Genomic DNA, 16,895 nt, shown 5'->3' with positions numbered 1-16,895 from the left:
ACTTATAACACTGAAATCTTTATATGAATTTAGAGGCAAAGCAAAAAATAGTTTTCTGAAAAGCAGTGTATTTGAGAACTCAGTACTTCTGATATCTTAATAGTCATTCATAATTCTTTCAGTATATGTACACCTTAAATTAATGTAACAGTGTGTGTCAACTAAACTTCAATAAAAAAACTAAAAGAAAAACAATAGAAAAATGTTGAGAAGTAAAAAAAAATTCTTTAATGCTTCTGGTAGTGAAAAAAAGAAGAGACTAAGAAAATCATAGTTACTTTCTTCTAAAGATACTTTGACAAAAAAGCAGTCCATAATTTTATAAAATTATGAGGAGTATTTCATATTTAAACTTAATTGCCTCTGGGGCCTGGGTGGCTTAGTCAGTTGAGCATTGAACTTTTGCTCAGGTCACAATCTCTCGGTTCGTGAATTCAAGCCCCACATCAAGCTCCACACTGGCAGTGTGGAGCCTGCTTGGGATCCTCTCTCTCCCTTTCTCTCTGCCCCCCTCCTATTCATGCTTTCTCTATCTCTCAGAATAAATAAATAACTTAAATACTTTTTTAAAAATAAACTTAATTGCCTTTAATAAAAATATGTGTGAATAAAAGTCAGAAAGCCTCCCATTATTTGAAAATGATGTTCTGCAAAGAGCAGGCATATATATTACAAATTTACCAATATGTTACTACCCCCATATGGTTTCCATATGTGATCATATATCAAGGAAGATTTTCCCTCCTTAAAGAAACTCCACTACATTAGTACGTTAGAAAAAAATATGCCACATCTTAATGGATAGCTCTGACTTACCTACATAAGTTATGTGTTTGCTTACTTGAAACACTGCATAATACACTTACCATTCTGATTTTAAATAAAGTACTTATGACCAAATTAATCAGAATGTAGCATACCAGAAACACTATTATCTTGAACAGGCAGGTGGGATATCTAAGATGAAATCTTTTTCTTTTTCAGGGATATCAGTTTTTCCATTGCTACAGGGAACTGAGATTAAGGGGACCAAAATTTGCTCTGGAAAGTGTGCTGAACACACCTAATGCTTGTCACATGTGAGTGTATTGGGAGAGTTTAGCCCACACCATAGAGAAAACCAATAGAAGATGGATTTGAGTGACCCTCAGAATTCATATGCAGGTGAGGGAGTCCCTCAGATCATGATCTAACTTGATAAATCACGCAGGTTCAGATCCAAAGAGGGTCTCCTTTAAAGCAATCTGAATTAGAGCTCTCAGAAATATCTTGGTACAATACAGAGGGAGGAAGCATGTTAGAATGTAAAGAAACTTTTGAGGCAGATAGATCTGGGTTTAAATCTCTGCTCTATCACTTTAGGCAATTACTTAACCTTCCTGAGCCTTGGTCTCCCTATCTGTAGCATGGGGACATCATCAACTATTTCATGCGGTTGTGAGGATTAGTCTCCATATATTCCTTTTCCTTCTCATCTATTGTCACAGCCCTCTGGATAAATTTTCTTAAAAGTAATGTTTCCAATAAATTTAAAATATAATGATTCTTTTCTGGAAGGAAGTATTTTATACTTTTCCTTACCCACAATAATGATGACTAAGAATGGAAAGTAAATACTTTGTATGTTCTAAGGATAATTTCTATGAAAATTTATGTTCTTCAAAGCAAAATGCAAATCTTTTCCCACAAAAGTGCCCAATCCAGAACAATCTGTGTGAATGGAAGTGACACAGGTCAAGTAGGAGTTAGAATTTATTACTAGGTTGACTGGGTTTGTTACAAAGTGAATGTAACAAAGTCTTGGATTAAGTTAAGTCCTTAAGACTTAACTAGTTTCCTTTCAATTTCTACAGAACTCTATATTTAAGTCTAGAACTCAAAATTTTAAAAATTTTATAGCTGCCCACCCCATCCCATTTTTCCTTTTAACAAATTTTCCATAATAACCTTTACACTAAATCTTTTCTTTTAAAGTTTCTCATTTTTTTCATACATTCTAAAATGACCCTCTGATTTCATATCACCACAGATTTTCCATGTAAACTGAGGTGATCAGAGAATGAATAACTTTGCTAGAGACAAAAAAATTTTTAAAGTTTAAAAATTATTATGCTCTTGACATTTTTCCCTTTTTCTGGTAGTTTTGCTTTATCAACTTATGTATTATAAACCCCTGAGTAGGGGCGCCTGGGTGGCGCAGTCGGTTAAACGTCCGACTTCAGCCAGGTCACGATCTCACGGTCCGTGAGTTCGAGCCCCGCGTCAGGCTCTGGGCTGATGGCTCAGAGCCTGGAGCCTGTTCCCGATTCTGTGTCTCCCTCTCTCTCTGCCCCTCCCCCGTTCATGCTCTGTCTCTCTCTGTCCCAAAAATAAATAAACGTTGAAAAAAAAAAAAATAAACCCGAGTAGAAATGACAGTTTTTTTCTGTAGTGTAATAGTAACGATACAATGGAATATTACTCAGCAATCATAAAGAATGAAATCTTGCCATTTGCAACAATGTGGATGAAACTCTAGTGTATTATGCTAAGTGAAATAAGTCAGAGAAAGACAAGTATCATATGATTTCACTCATTTGTGGAATTTAAAAAACAACATATGAACACAGGGGAAGGGAAGAAAAGATAAAAACAAAGAGGGAGGGAAACCATAAGAGACTCTTAAATACAGAGAACAGAGTGTTGCTGGAGGGGAGGTAGGTGGGGGTATAGGCTAAATGCATGATGGGCATTAAGGAGGGTACTTACTGGGATGAGCACTGGGTGTTATATGGAAGTGATGAATTATTGGATTCTACTTCTGAAACCAATACTACACTGTTAACTAACTCAAATTTAAATTAAAAACAATAGCACTGATAGTCCACGAAGGTTAAAAAAAATAAAATCACAAGTTGCTTTTAACTTACTAATAGCTGGGTGGTTATCTATAATTTGTATTGGGATGGTTTGCACATTTCCCAACAGAATCCGATGAACACTTCCTTCCATATTCTCTGTATCCTCAACATCTCCAACTTGCACCAGCTGGTCCATTGCAGCTAGATTTTGATCTGGTCCTGGAAGGTTACCCATGGTAGAGGTAATAATGCTATTGTTTGGGGTCAGGCATGTATCTGTTTGAAGGCTATGACTTTGACCAAGCAGTAGAGAATTATTATTCATTACAGTACTTTCTAATGAGTCCAGAAGTCTTGCAGGACTGGAGGAAGGGTGGTTATTTACTGATATCAGAGTCGGTGATCCATCAGGAGAAGTGAATCTTGGTTGCAACTGCAAACCCTTTTAAACCGAAAAGAGTTACATCAATGTTTAAATTTACTAAGTATAATTTTTTCATAGGATATATTATTCTTTTCACACACAATTAGAATAAAATATAATGGTACAGTTACTAACAAATATTGAGGACAGAAACAAGAATCAAAGGAATAGTAGTACAACTAAATTTTATTGCATGCATGGTAAACTCCAACTTTTTCAAAATGTATTGTTTAAATTATCTTATATCAAGATACAAAAAAGTCAGGAAATTAATAATAAAACATCTTTGATCATTATTACAATTCTATAACAATTCTATAAAATACCTAGAAGAGGAGAGATTGAGGAAGAAAGGGAAAGGCTTCTAATTTGTTTATTTCACTGGCTACCTACCTGCAGTTGAGTAAATACTTTTGGCTGAAATGAGGAAAGTGAAGAGAGCAAGTGGGCTGGCTCTGGAGACAAAGAACCCCTTGTCTGATTTGTTTCCACTTTGGTGCTAACTGATTCTCCTGGTGAATTTCCTAAGTTATATAAAAAAATAAGCCGTCAAAATGAAATAACATTTATGGCTTCTAGCATGCTACATTTTATTACAACACTTACTATCACAATTGGAATAGGAAATAAAGTCAAAGGTTTGGAAAGGACTTTAAGAAGTTATTTTTTCCACTATGGGGCACCTGGGTGGCTCAGTCATCCGACTGAGGCATCCGACTTCGGCTCAGGTCATGATCTCACGGTCCGTGAGTTCCAGCCCCGTGTCGGGCTCTGTGCTGACAGCTGAGAGCCTGGAGCCTGCTTTGGATTCTGTGTCTCCCTCTCTCTCTGCCCCTCCTCCACTCATGCTCTGTCTCTCTCTCAAAAATAAATAAACATTTAAAAAAAAGTTATTTTTTCCACTAAAAAAAAAAGAAATGATTTTGTCCACTATTTCCAGAAACATAGGAAACAGTATTTTTCTTTCCTTGGAAGATTCTGTAACTCTAATCTAGCCCATTTTCCGTGCTATGATGCTGAACTACACCTAAACTTCTCTAGATGTGTGAAACCTATTGAGTCTCAATTACAAAGACCAAACTTAATTCATCTTCGGTAGGCCTAGTGCTGGATAATGCCTGACATAAAGTGGGTCCTCAATAACAACAGTACTAAATTTCTTTCAATAACTCATTTTGGAATAAATGAGGAGTACAAATCTCTGTTTTCTTAATACTTCAATTGCTAAAGTAATTGTCCTTAGGGAATATAGTAATTTTTATGTACTAACCCAAATAAATTCATCTCAGTCAATCAAAAACCAATTATCAGCAACTGTTTACTGTTTTCACACTAAGTAATTTTAAAAAATGGCCCTAATGTCAGACAAGGATGGATTTAAGCACTAGCTTTTCTCTGTAACTTTCAACATGCTACTTAACTTGGTTTCTAACTTCAGTTTCTTCATTTGCAAAATAAAAATCTTCTTCAAAGGACTGCTAAGAGGATTAAATAACACTCTCACATTTCTTGGCTTCTTCATTCCCTTTTTTAAACTGAAGTATAATTGACACACATTGTTACATTAGTTTCAGGTGTAAAATATAGTGACTGAATAAGTTTATATGTTGTGCTATGCTCACCCCAAGTGTATCTGTTGCTACTACTACTGTCATAACCTCATCTGTTCTAAATCTAAAAATCTCTAATTCAAATATCCTATTCTTTGATCACAGCCTCTTATTTTTCCAAAGATTTTGCTCAAGTACTTCACTACAATTGTTCAACCTCATGTGACCCTCCAGTCCATTGATTTCTCAGTTTTCTTCAGATCAACCTCTTCCTTAATAAAATTCTCTCCCCATTTAGCTTAGTAGAGTTTTAAGTTTATAATTTCAGTCACTCCTTGCAAATACCCTAAACTCCCTTGCCTCTCTGTACTTTGTTATAACCCCTGATAAAATCCTAACATTGAATGAAAGTGGCTTCCAGTGCCTATATGTGCGAAGTTGAATGCCACTGAAAAAGAAACTTGCTACTACTACTAATACCAATTCATGATCATCAACTTCAACAGGACCTTCAGCTATACTGACAACCTTACAGTGTTCTTCTCACTCTATGTTATAAAGGATTTCAAATGTCCAATCTTGGCCACACTTCCTGAGATCTTTTTCATTCTTAGCACTTTTACTTAAAGAGAAAAGAAACTATCAGAAATTTCCTCAGCTTCCCATCACCAAAGCTATCAAGTACCTTCATCTTCATCTATCTCTTCAGATATTTCTTATCTGAAAATCCCTTCCCTCAACTCCATATTCCCTTCACAGCACACTGTCTCTACTTCTTCATTCATCACCCATTTACTTTTCAACCATCCCAAGATGGCTTCTTCCTAATCCATTCCATTGAAATGGCTCTGATACCCAAGGTTTTCAAACCTGATCTTATGAGCTTCTTTTCTCTTCCCCTGCCACCACCAAATCCTATTCTTATGCCAGTGTTGCCTAACTCAGTAAATGTTACTATCAGTCAGTTGCTCTTGGAAGAAACTCATGAGTCATCCCAGATCATTCCCATTCTTTTACCTCTCACACCTATTCCTTTGAATTCTACTTTTTAAAAAACTCTTAAAATCTGTCCAATTATAGTATAAATACCACCAACTGTACACCAAACCACTATCACTTTTCATTTGGACAGCTTGAAAGGGCCTCCTAAGCCCATTTTGCATACCCATTTTTATCCCCAAGCATTTTCTACCCTTAGAACCATACCAGCTTTTTAAGTTCCTTGAACATGACCAAGCTCTCTGTTGCTAAGCTTTGAAAGCTATTCCTTTGATTGGCAGATTCCTAGCCATTCTTCAGTCCTTATTTTAAAAGCCACTTTCTCAAGTGTCACTTCCCTACTCTCCAGATTAAGTTATGTCTTTATCACTATTCCCACAAAATTTTGCACAACTCTCTCATGGCACTATTTATAACAGTAATTAGAATATATTTGTTTATAGTGTCTTTTTCTCTTGCTAAACTTGAAATTCAATGGAGCAAGAAATTTGTTCTTTTTTATCTCCAACATTTATCACAGTGAGTAAAATATGTGCAGAACAAATGAATAATGTTAAGGAATTTGAACGTTATTCTCTATGCACAGGCTCTCTTAAAGGTTAATCAATCAAAGAATAAAGAAAAAATTGTACTGTATATAGCTATTCATTAATTTATTCTAAAGCATTTATTTAGATATTAACTTTGTAGCAGGCATTATGCTAGGAACTAGGTATGTTAACTTGAATAAAATACAATCTTTGCCCCTGAGAAGTTCAAATCATAACAAAAGATACAGACCTATAAACAAAAGGATACCATGTTAAATGCAGAGGTAAGTACAAAGAGTGAATGTCTAACTTTATACAGGGGGTAAAGTTAAGAGAACACTTAAAGCCAAAGAGATTGATTTCATTGGTGAGAGAAGTTTGCCATATAGAAGTGGAGAAAACATGTTTTCAGAAGAAAGGGGGAAAAAAAGGTGAAATAAATCTGGACCAGTAAGAGAGTATAAGAGTACACATATGAGAAAAAACAAACCATACAAAATGGACAATAGCTTCCTCATCAAGGTACCTTAGGGTTATTACTACTGGAATTAGCCTAACTTTAGAGTAAACTGTACTAGTAGTCAGCCTCAAAATTTTAATCATAAAGAATAAAAGCTGATTATGTGAGGAAATTTTTTATTTTTTAAAGTTTATTTATATACATATTTTTTAATCTCTACACCCAATGTGGGGCTCAAACTCACAACCCCGTGATCAAGAGTCACATGCTCTTCCAACTAAGCCAGCCAGGCATCCCTTATTTTTTATTTTCAATGTGTTTTAGTATAGTTGACACACGATGTTACATTAGTTCCAGGTGTATAACACGATTCAACTTCTTTATATGTTATGTTATGCTCACAAGTGTAGCTATCATCTGTCAACATACAACACTATTACAACATTATTGACTATATTCCCTATGCTGTGCCTTTTATTCCCATGACTTATTTATTCCATAACTAGAAGCCTGTATCTCCCACTCCTCCTCACCCATTTTGCCCATTACCTTACCATCCCTCCCCTCTGGCAACTTTCAGTTTGTTCTCCGTATTTGAAGTCTGATTCTGCTTTTTGTTTATTCAGTTGTTTTGGTTTTAGATCCCACATATGAGGGAAATCATATAGTATTTGTCCTTCTCAGTCTGATTTATTTTACTTGGCATAATACCTTCTAGGTCCATCCATGTTGTCACAGAAGGCAACAGCTCATCCTTTTTTATGGCTGAATAATACACATGAGGAAGTTTAAACAGCTGGAATTATTTTGACAAAACCTAACATAGTTGCTCTTGTCTCTTTTGGCCATGGTTTCCTCATCCATAAAATTTGATTAGATGAGATAATACCTTAAATGTCTTCCAGTTTTGGGGCACCTGGGTGGCTTAGTCAGTTAAATGTCTGACTCTTGATTTTGTCTCAGGTCATGATCTCATAGTTTGTGGGTTCAAGCCCCATGTCTGGCTCTGTGCTGACAGTGCAGAGCCTGCTTCGGATACTTTCTTTCCTTCTGTCTGCCCCTCCCCCTCTCATGCTCTCCTGCTCTCCTGCTCCCTCCCTCTGTCCCTCCCTCTCTCTCTCTCTCACAATACACATTTTTTAAAAATTGAAAAAAGTAAGTATCTTCCAGTTTTGACACTGATTTTATATTTTAAAGATATTCAGGATAACATACCTTCTGCAAATGTAACTGTCACAGTCTCTCTGAGAATATGCCCATTATCTGTAGTCCACTGAAGCTGAAATGGAAACATTTATTTCAGTAAAAACAATAAAGAATTTATATTGCAAAATATTTTAAAACATCAATACAACTGTCATATTTTATTCAATGACAGTACAATTGTGTTTTATTCAGTGATTGCTCTCTTCACTTGTTTATATTCTTAAAGCACGAGTATACTTCACCATCCAAATACATAAGCTTCCCAAGTTCAGATAGCAAAAATTCGGATAGCAAGCAGAGATGGCAAAGATCATCACTAAACAAATCCATTTTACTTCCTGAACTTTGGACAGTGAATAACCAAGAGAATTTTGGATGGAAAAGAATAGTAGGACTAGCTTAAAATCTGAATCTATTCAGTTAAGAAGACATAATTTGGATAGTAAAAACATGGAGAGCAAAAGGTATTGCTACTAGGATTTTAATGCCATAATTACTGTCTGTACTATAATTAGTTTTTGAGTAATTATATTATTCCCTTCAGAGTAAGCAAAACTTTCACAGAAATGACCAATATTCAGGGGTAATTAAAGCATCACAGTTGACGTAAAACTGATATCCATAGATGGCATACAGAACCAATATCATCCCTTTGTAGATACAAAAATACTGTGTATTCAAGTCTGAACTATTGTACTGAAAGTTGTCAACCTATTTAAAAAGAGAGGGAGATATACACAGTATATACTCAAATATCTGTTAGATGAATAAGATACACTTTATACAGAGATAAAATAATGTTGATTTTTAAATGAAGATTACTATTGTTATTATGGTCAGAGATGGCTATTCACTGATATTTCTTCTTGTGACAGTAATATACAAATTTCAGTCAAATCATCATCTGAGGGTTCACAGTGTTTACATTTTAAGAGAGTTTTTTTTCTTTCATCACAATCATTTATATGGCCTATTAACAACCACCACTATAAGGCCAAAAGTAATAGAGAAAGATTCTATAATAAAACAAAGAATTACAGTTGTAATCATACCGTTGCTGGAATAATATCTGAGTTATACACATTATCTCCATTTCTCAAGGCTTTCTGTACCTCATGGATGTGATTTTTAATATCATTTACAGTTGGAAAAAAGGATAAGTTATGTCTTTCAGGCACCTCATCAGGTTTAAATAGTTCTCTTTCCACAAATTTTCTGTGGAGAGCATAAAACAAAATAAAAACATAAATAATCTAGCAATATACTTCAGATAAAGTGAGAAAAAGGTTCTTTTTTAGCATAAACTTCTGTAAAGCATGGTTTATAGCTTCATAATTTATATTTTTCCAGTTTAAATTTTTTCATACATTAAATCAAAGAAATCATATGGATTAAAAAATGGTGGGGCGCCTGGGTGGCATAGTCGGTTAAGCGTCCGACTTCAGCCAGGTCATGATCTCGCGGTCCGGGAGTTCGAGTCCCGCGTCGGGCTCTGGGCTGATGGCTCAGAGCCTGGAGTCTGTTTCCGATTCTGTGTCTCCCTCTCTCTCTGCTCCTCCCCCGTTCATGCTCTGTCTCTCTCTGTCCCAAAAATAAATAAACGTTGAAAAAAAAAATTTTTTTTTAAAAAAATGGAGTATTTTCATTAAACACCTATGTATCTTAGAGTGAGCTTTGACATTTTTATGAATTTTTAAAAGAATCACTATTTTCAGTTTAGGCATAATATGTTTTGAATGTTAATGATGTCAAGCAGTGTACTAAACATTTGACATCAAGGATCTCCATTAATGCTTACTATAATCCTGTGAAGAAAGTGCAATTATCATTCTCACTTTACAGATGAGGGAACTGAGGGCTGCTGACATTAAATAATTTGCCAAAGCTATACATCTAGCCAGTAAGTAAGAAAGCTTGGGCCTACATCATCTTACACTGTTGCCAAAAGCATCACTTACTATATAAAATGTGATCAGCTCCAATTTTATAAGTAGATAAAAGAGAGTATAGAAATAGAAGACAGCATTGACATATAAATGTATACAAATACATAAAAGAAATGATAAAGTCCATTAAGATACAAAACAGATGAACACAAAGGAAAGGAAGCAAAAATAATATAAAAACAGAGAGGGGGACAAAACATAAGAGACTCTTAAATATGGAGAACAAACAGAGGGTTACTGGAGGGGTTGTAGGAGGGGGGGATGGGCTAAATGGGTAAGGGGCATTAAGAAATTTACTCCTGAAATCATTATTGCACTATATGCTAACTAACTTGGATGTAAATTAAAAAAATAAATTAAATAAAATGGAAAAAAAAAGAAATGATAAAGTGCAGTATTTATATGCTTCATGCATTACATTCTATAGACCATACTGCAGAGCTGTATTATACCTCTGTTCTTAAGATTCAAGTTTAGTAAATAATGTATGGTTTTACCAAATTTGGGGTCTGTTCTAACAATGCCCCAATGAAAATGAATATAAATGTCTAAGAAAGTTGTTAAATAGGAAAAATCATATATTAATTAAGAAATAATCCTAGGAAATACTCACTGTGTTGTTCAGATCATACTACTGTAACTAGTTATAACTACAGTATAACTAGTAGGAATAAGGCCAGGAATAAATATCAGAAATCATGGTAAAGGGCACAGGCTGTAGAATTAGATCTAGATTTCAGTTCTGCCTCTACCTCTTAAGCCAGCCAGTTATTTAACCACTCATAGTGTCCATTTTCTCATGTGAAGAATGGAGGTAAATATATCAACTTTATAAAGTTGCAGGAATAAATGAGATCGTGCATATAAAGTGCATACAATATCTGTTACATACATAGTAAGTGCCACATAATAATTATTGTATCTTGAGTATCAATGACATTGGACCAGAGTGCTACATATAATTTAATCATACAAAGATCTATGTACTTAAATGAATATTGCTTTATAACTTCCGTTAATAAAATGCTTTCTAGTAAAAAAAAAAAAAAGAACTATCCATGTTCTTTTGTTTTAATACATTTAATTGCATTTCAAATAGCTTAAATAAGTATCTTGGCCTAGGTTTTAAAATCTTTGGTTCTACAAAGGTTTTTTTTAAAGGTATTTATTATATAATTCAATTTATATATCATTCAGAAATAGTCCAATTTGTTAAATCTGATTATGGAATATTTTAAATGAGTAATTTGAATCATTACTCATGGCTTGCCAAAGATCTGCTACAAAATGATCAGTTCATAATAAGATTATTTTAATAAATTAAAAAATTATAATCCTTATCTACTCTGATAGCACACATACTGGAAAATGTCTATGATAATAAAAGTGTTATTATTTTTTTACTTTTTTAATGTTTATTTATTTTGAGAGAGAGAGAAAGCATGCATGCATGTATGTGGGAGAGGGACAGAGAGAGAAGGAGAGAGAATCCTAAGCAGGCTCCACACTCAATGCAGAGACCAATGCAGGGCTCAATCCCACGACTGTGAGATCATGACCTGAGCTGAAATCAAGAGTTGGACACTTAACGAACTGAGCCACCCAGGCACCCTGGTAAGTGTATTATTTAAACCAACAAACAAAAATGAAAAATGTAAAAGAACAATTTGTTTTTACCATACCTTAGCTGTTTCCTTACTGCATACACTTGTTCTATTCCTTGTGACACTAATTCTTGAATCTTATGTGCTACTTGAGGATGTAGACGTGAGGGTAATGCGCAATTTTCATCCCTAATTGCAGTTTCCTCTTCTTCAAGAGAAGGCACAGGAAAAGGGGAAGGTGACAAAGCAAGGCAGGAAGTTTCTATCTCGTGATACTGATGAGCTTGCTTTGTAGGTAACTGTACATACCATCTGAGAAGTGGAAATATTTAAAATTATGCTATTAAACAAAGGCACGGATCATAGTTACTTATGTTAAACCTCATCAAGAAAAAGAATAACCTTTTAAGAAAAGATTATATGATATCATATTAAATGAATATAATTAGCAATTTAAAACTAATAAATCAATCTTAAAATGTCCTCTGCTTGTTCTAAGTTAGTTCTATACTCAATTAAATAAAAATCTTTATGAACCTTTATAGACTTTTACTCTGGCCCTAAAGTAAAGGAGGGGTATAGGAGTTAAATATATATGAAAATCGTATTTTAAATTTCATGTTCCAGAATTCAAGCTGTATTACAAAGCTGTAATCATCAAGACAGTATGGTACTGGCACAAAAACAGACACTCAGATCAATGGAACAGAATAGAGAACCCAGAAATGGACCCACAAACGTATGGCCAACTAATCTTTGACAAAGCAGGAAAGAATATCCAATGGAATAAAGATAGTCTCTTTAGCAAGTGGTGCTGGGAAAACTGGACAGCGACATGTAGAAGAATGAAACTGGACAGCTTTCATACACCATACACAAAAATAAATTCAAAATGGATGAAAGACCTAAATGTTAGACAGGAAATCATCAAAACGTTAAAGGAGAAAAGAGGCAGCAACTTCTTTGACCTCAGCTACAGCAACATCTTACTTGACATGTCTCCGAAGGCAAGGGAAAAAGCAAAAATGAACTGCTGGGACCTCATCAAGATAAAAAGCTTCTGCACAGCAAAGGAAACAACAAAACTAAAAGGCAACTGACGGAATGGGAGAAGATATTTGCAAACGACATATCAGATAAAGGGTTAGTATCCAAAATCTAAAAAGAACCTATCAAATTCAACACCCAAAAAACAATCCAGTGAAGAAATGGGCAAAAGACATGGATAGATACTTCTCCAAAGAAGACATCAGATAGCCAACTGACACATGAAAAAATGCTCAACATCACTCGTCATCAGGGAAATACAACTCAAAACCACAATGGCTAACATTAACCACTCAGGCAACAAGAGATGCTGGTGAGGATGTGGAAGAAGAGGATCTCTTTTGCACTGCTGGTGGGAATGCAAACTGGTGCGGCCAGTCTAGAAAACAGTATGGAGTTTCCTCAAAAAATTAAAAATAGAAATACCCTATAACTCAGCAATTTTACTACTAGGTATTTATCCAAGGGATACCAGTATGCTGTTTCGAAGGGACACATGCACCCCAGTGTTTATACAGTGCTATCAGTAGCCAAAGTATGGAAACAGCCCAAATGTCCATGGATGGATAAAGAAGATGTGGTATATATATATACAATGGAGTATTACTCAGCAATCAAAAAGAATGAAATCTTGCCAATTGCAACTACTGGATGGAACTGGAGGGCATTATGCTAAGCGAAATTAGTCAGAGAAAGACAAATACATGACTTCACTCATATGAGGACTTTAAGATACAAAACAGATGAACTAAGGGAAGGGAAGCAAAAATAATATAAAAACAGGGAGGGGGACAAAATGTAAGAGACTCTTAAATATGGAGAACAGAGGGTTACTGGAGGGGTTGTAGGAGTGGGGATGGGCTAAATAGATAAGGGACATTAAGGAATCTACTCCTGAAATCATTGTTGCACTATATGCTAACTAACTTGGATGTAAATTTAAAAAATAAATTAAAAAAAAAAAGCCAGCTCTGAAACATGATAAAAAAATTTTCATGTTAAGTAAATTTTACCTCAAAATAACAAGACTTTTAAAGTCATCATCTTTTATTTATTTGTGCCTTTAAAGTGTATGTATTTATTTTGAGAAAAAGAGAACAAGTGAGGGAGGGGCAAAGACAGAGGGGGAGAGAGGATCCAAAGTGAGTTCTTTGCTGACAGCAGAGAGCCCCATGTGGACTCAAACCCACAAACTGTGAGATCATAACCTGAGCCAAAGTCAGACACTCAACTGACAGAGCAGCCAGGCACCCCTAAAGTCATCATCTTTTAAATTGTGTATTTTCCCATTTTCCTATTTTGTCCCCAAATGATAACTTCTGTGTTCCACCTATAATCTGTCTAAACAAAGAGTGGCTATAATTCAGTGCCTATTGAGTTATGTGGGAGAATCTTCTCGGACAGGAACTCAATAAACTGCCTCTAACAGCACCCCATCTCCAATTGCCCCAATGAGCAAGAGAATTAACTAGAAGATGAATACAGATCTTTCATACAGCAGTGCAGTGCCCAAAAAACAGATGCTAGGAAAATGAAATGATCTGGTAGGATACTGTTTTAATTGATACTTTTGTACAAAGTGCTTGCAATGATTGATATTGCATGAAATGGAGCCTACTTAAAAATTATATGCAATGTTCTCTAACCTGGATGATCTAATTATTGACTACTCATTTTCTATACATCTGAAAGTTTTTCTAAAGTTCACACAAAAACTATATTCCGTATATTTAATCCCATTGCATTACTGTAAATTCTTCACCTAGACTGCATATGAAGGAAAGAAGGAAGGCTAATATTTCTTCTTATATAAAACCTGAAGCCCAAAAAGTACAAAATAGAATTATATGTAGGGCTTAGAATTAATTTCTGGCTGTCACAGATAATCAAAGATGGGTAAAAAAAAATACATACAGGTGACTGCAAGTCCGGTTCCAATGAAGTGTCAGAAACAAAGTGTGCAATACATAATGATATGTGTTATTAAACCTGTATTTGTCATTTTGGGGAAAAACTTCCATATGGTATATGCAATTCTTTGGTCAGCATTATCCAAACATTTGGCTGATAAACTCAATGGCTTATACAGCAACAAATTGCTTTAATACCTAGGAAATCACTAGTGAGACATGTCCCTTATAAAAACCTTTTCTTAATGAAATAATTAGAAAACATAGTTTCTCTTACAGCAAAAAAATCTTGTAAATGGAGCTAATTTGTAAAAATAAAAAAAAAATGATATAAATGTCATACCTAAGAACACCACCAGCATCTACCAAATTCTTCTTTAGCATGTTAAAAGCTTTTTCTTGCTCCATTCGGATTATTTTCTTGTCAATTTTGGGGTCTGTAGGAACTCTATATTCAGGAAACTTCTGTACCTTTTTAATGTAAATCCTTTTTATAAAAAAAGAAGAATTTGTTTCATTATATTATAATCTTAAGAAAATCTAACTTATCAAGCAAAAGTTTAAGTATTAAACTTTTAAAAAATTAAATTAAATTAGAAAGCATTCAGAGGATTATGTTGAAAAATAAGCCATATTTCAGTGCATAATACTTAGCAAATGAACAATACTCATGATGTCAATAAAAGTATCTGAATATTTATGGATAGTAATTTTGTTTCTGGATTTCCCTCTTCTCAATTCTTCTGAAAGCCATAAAAAACTCCTGCCTGGGAGTTCCAGGAGGGTGCTGGGAGAGGTGGGGGAGGTGGCGGCAGCAGCAGCTGGAGGATGAATACGGGGCATTTCTCCACGTGGTATCCACTGTTCTGAAGCCTTACCATCAAGTGTGTCTTCTTCCACTTCCTCAGAATGTGAAGGATTATTTACTCCATGATGGAACTCTGGTGGTTTCAGGAAGAGAAGATCCGCCAACACATTCTCAGCCAGTGATGACGAGGCAGAAGAAATGTAGTGGTCGGATGATGAGAACATGGCTATGCTTATGGCACCAGAATTTCCCAAGTTTACCACTAAAGTCCATGAAGCTATGGATTCCCCAGGGTGAAGGGTGGGGGTGGGGTGAGGGTGAGGTGGGGGTGGAGGCAGTGTATTTCCTAGGCTTAACTAGAGTGCTCCAAGGGATGCAAACTGGATAGCAATGAACAGTTCTCTGAAATGTAAAACATTCAGTGACAACTTTCCATTGTTCAAGAGTTCTGATTTCATCATTCTTGACTTCACTCAACCATTTATTCATTGCACTGATGATTCTCCAGATCCTCGTACAGAATATGAACTTGTTCTTCAACAATGGTGTGAATTAATTTCTGGGGCTGAGTTCTGATGTTTTGTTAAGGAAAACAAGCTTACTGGTATTTTTCAAAGGGACTATACACAATACTATGATCATATTTCTAAACAAAAGGAAAAGATTTGCAGGTGCATACAAGAGTTTTCCAAGAAACACAGTATAAATTCTTAAATGAAGACTTTGTGTTGGATGTATCTAGAAACAGCAGTGGGAAGGTGTAGCTGATTGATTTTAATCCATTTGGTGAAGTTAACTGATTCACTGCTGTGTACTTGGGAAGAGCTGATATCTGGGAGAAACTTAAAAGGTGATTTTAGTGAAAGAGATGCCCTGGAGCAGGATTCTCCAGCTTTCAGCTGCACAAATAGTGAAGTAACAGTTCAACCCAGTCCCTATCTGAGTAACCAACTTCCCAAGGACTTTGTAGACCCGAACACTGGGGAGAATGCTCACAAACTCATAGATTTTCTTAAACTGAAAAGAAATCAGCAAAAGTCTAACTGATTAGAGCACCAGAGTTCAAGTCTGAGGTAAAAAGGAACCACCTTGGCATCAAGAGGCTGCTCTGCGCTCACAATCTCCTCTTACCCCATTCTGTCAGGGTGGGAGGCAGGGTAAAATCAATAGCTTTTTATATCCATGTATATTAAGCTAGAAAAAATGGAGGGACTTTGCTACTTGTAAAAATAAACAATAAATAGATCTTAAGCATAAAAATAAAACAAAAACTCATGCCTGGATTATTTTAATAGCCTCCTTCTGGTCCTCTGGGCCTTGTTCCTTAAACCCACTTGATATATCAATGCTACAATAATTGCTCACATTTGTAGTTCTCTCTTGAAGAATTTATCTGCTCTTTAATCAAGTACATATGTCTTGGCAGCATTCAAGGCATTCCATATGACTCTACCTTATTCACCTAATCTTACTTTCAAGTACTTCAAACATAAAATTGCTTTTTCTGTGAAGTTTATCATTTCAATGTTCCTTCTCTGATACCAAAAATACAATCACACCATATCTTTATT

General features: G+C 35.2%; 1 protein-coding gene and 1 pseudogene across 14 annotated transcripts in view; one reads left to right on the top strand and one right to left on the bottom strand.

Annotated features, from left to right (window-relative positions):
• CARF (calcium responsive transcription factor) overlaps positions 1-16,895 on the bottom strand; it is a 100,910-nt gene that overhangs the window by 46,948 nt on the left and 37,067 nt on the right. For all 14 annotated transcript variants that reach the window (XM_045034310.1, XM_045034311.1, XM_045034308.1 and 11 more), the window contains 6 exons: positions 14,860-15,003; positions 11,638-11,871; positions 9,062-9,224; positions 8,019-8,082; positions 3,658-3,788; positions 2,910-3,282 (listed from right to left, as the gene is read on the bottom strand). In XM_045034310.1, coding sequence (XP_044890245.1) covers positions 2,910-3,282; positions 3,658-3,788; positions 8,019-8,082; positions 9,062-9,224; positions 11,638-11,871; positions 14,860-15,003 — 1,109 coding nt within the window. The remainder of the gene's footprint in view (positions 1-2,909; positions 3,283-3,657; positions 3,789-8,018; positions 8,083-9,061; positions 9,225-11,637; positions 11,872-14,859; positions 15,004-16,895) is intronic.
• On the top strand, positions 15,345-16,371 carry LOC102901979 (annotated as a pseudogene).

Source organism: Felis catus, chromosome C1 (genome assembly GCF_018350175.1).
Source record: "Felis catus isolate Fca126 chromosome C1, F.catus_Fca126_mat1.0, whole genome shotgun sequence".
Taxonomy (NCBI): domain Eukaryota; kingdom Metazoa; phylum Chordata; class Mammalia; order Carnivora; family Felidae; genus Felis; species Felis catus.
Note: the sequence above shows the minus strand (reverse complement) of the source record. Positions and strands in the feature narration are given on the sequence as shown.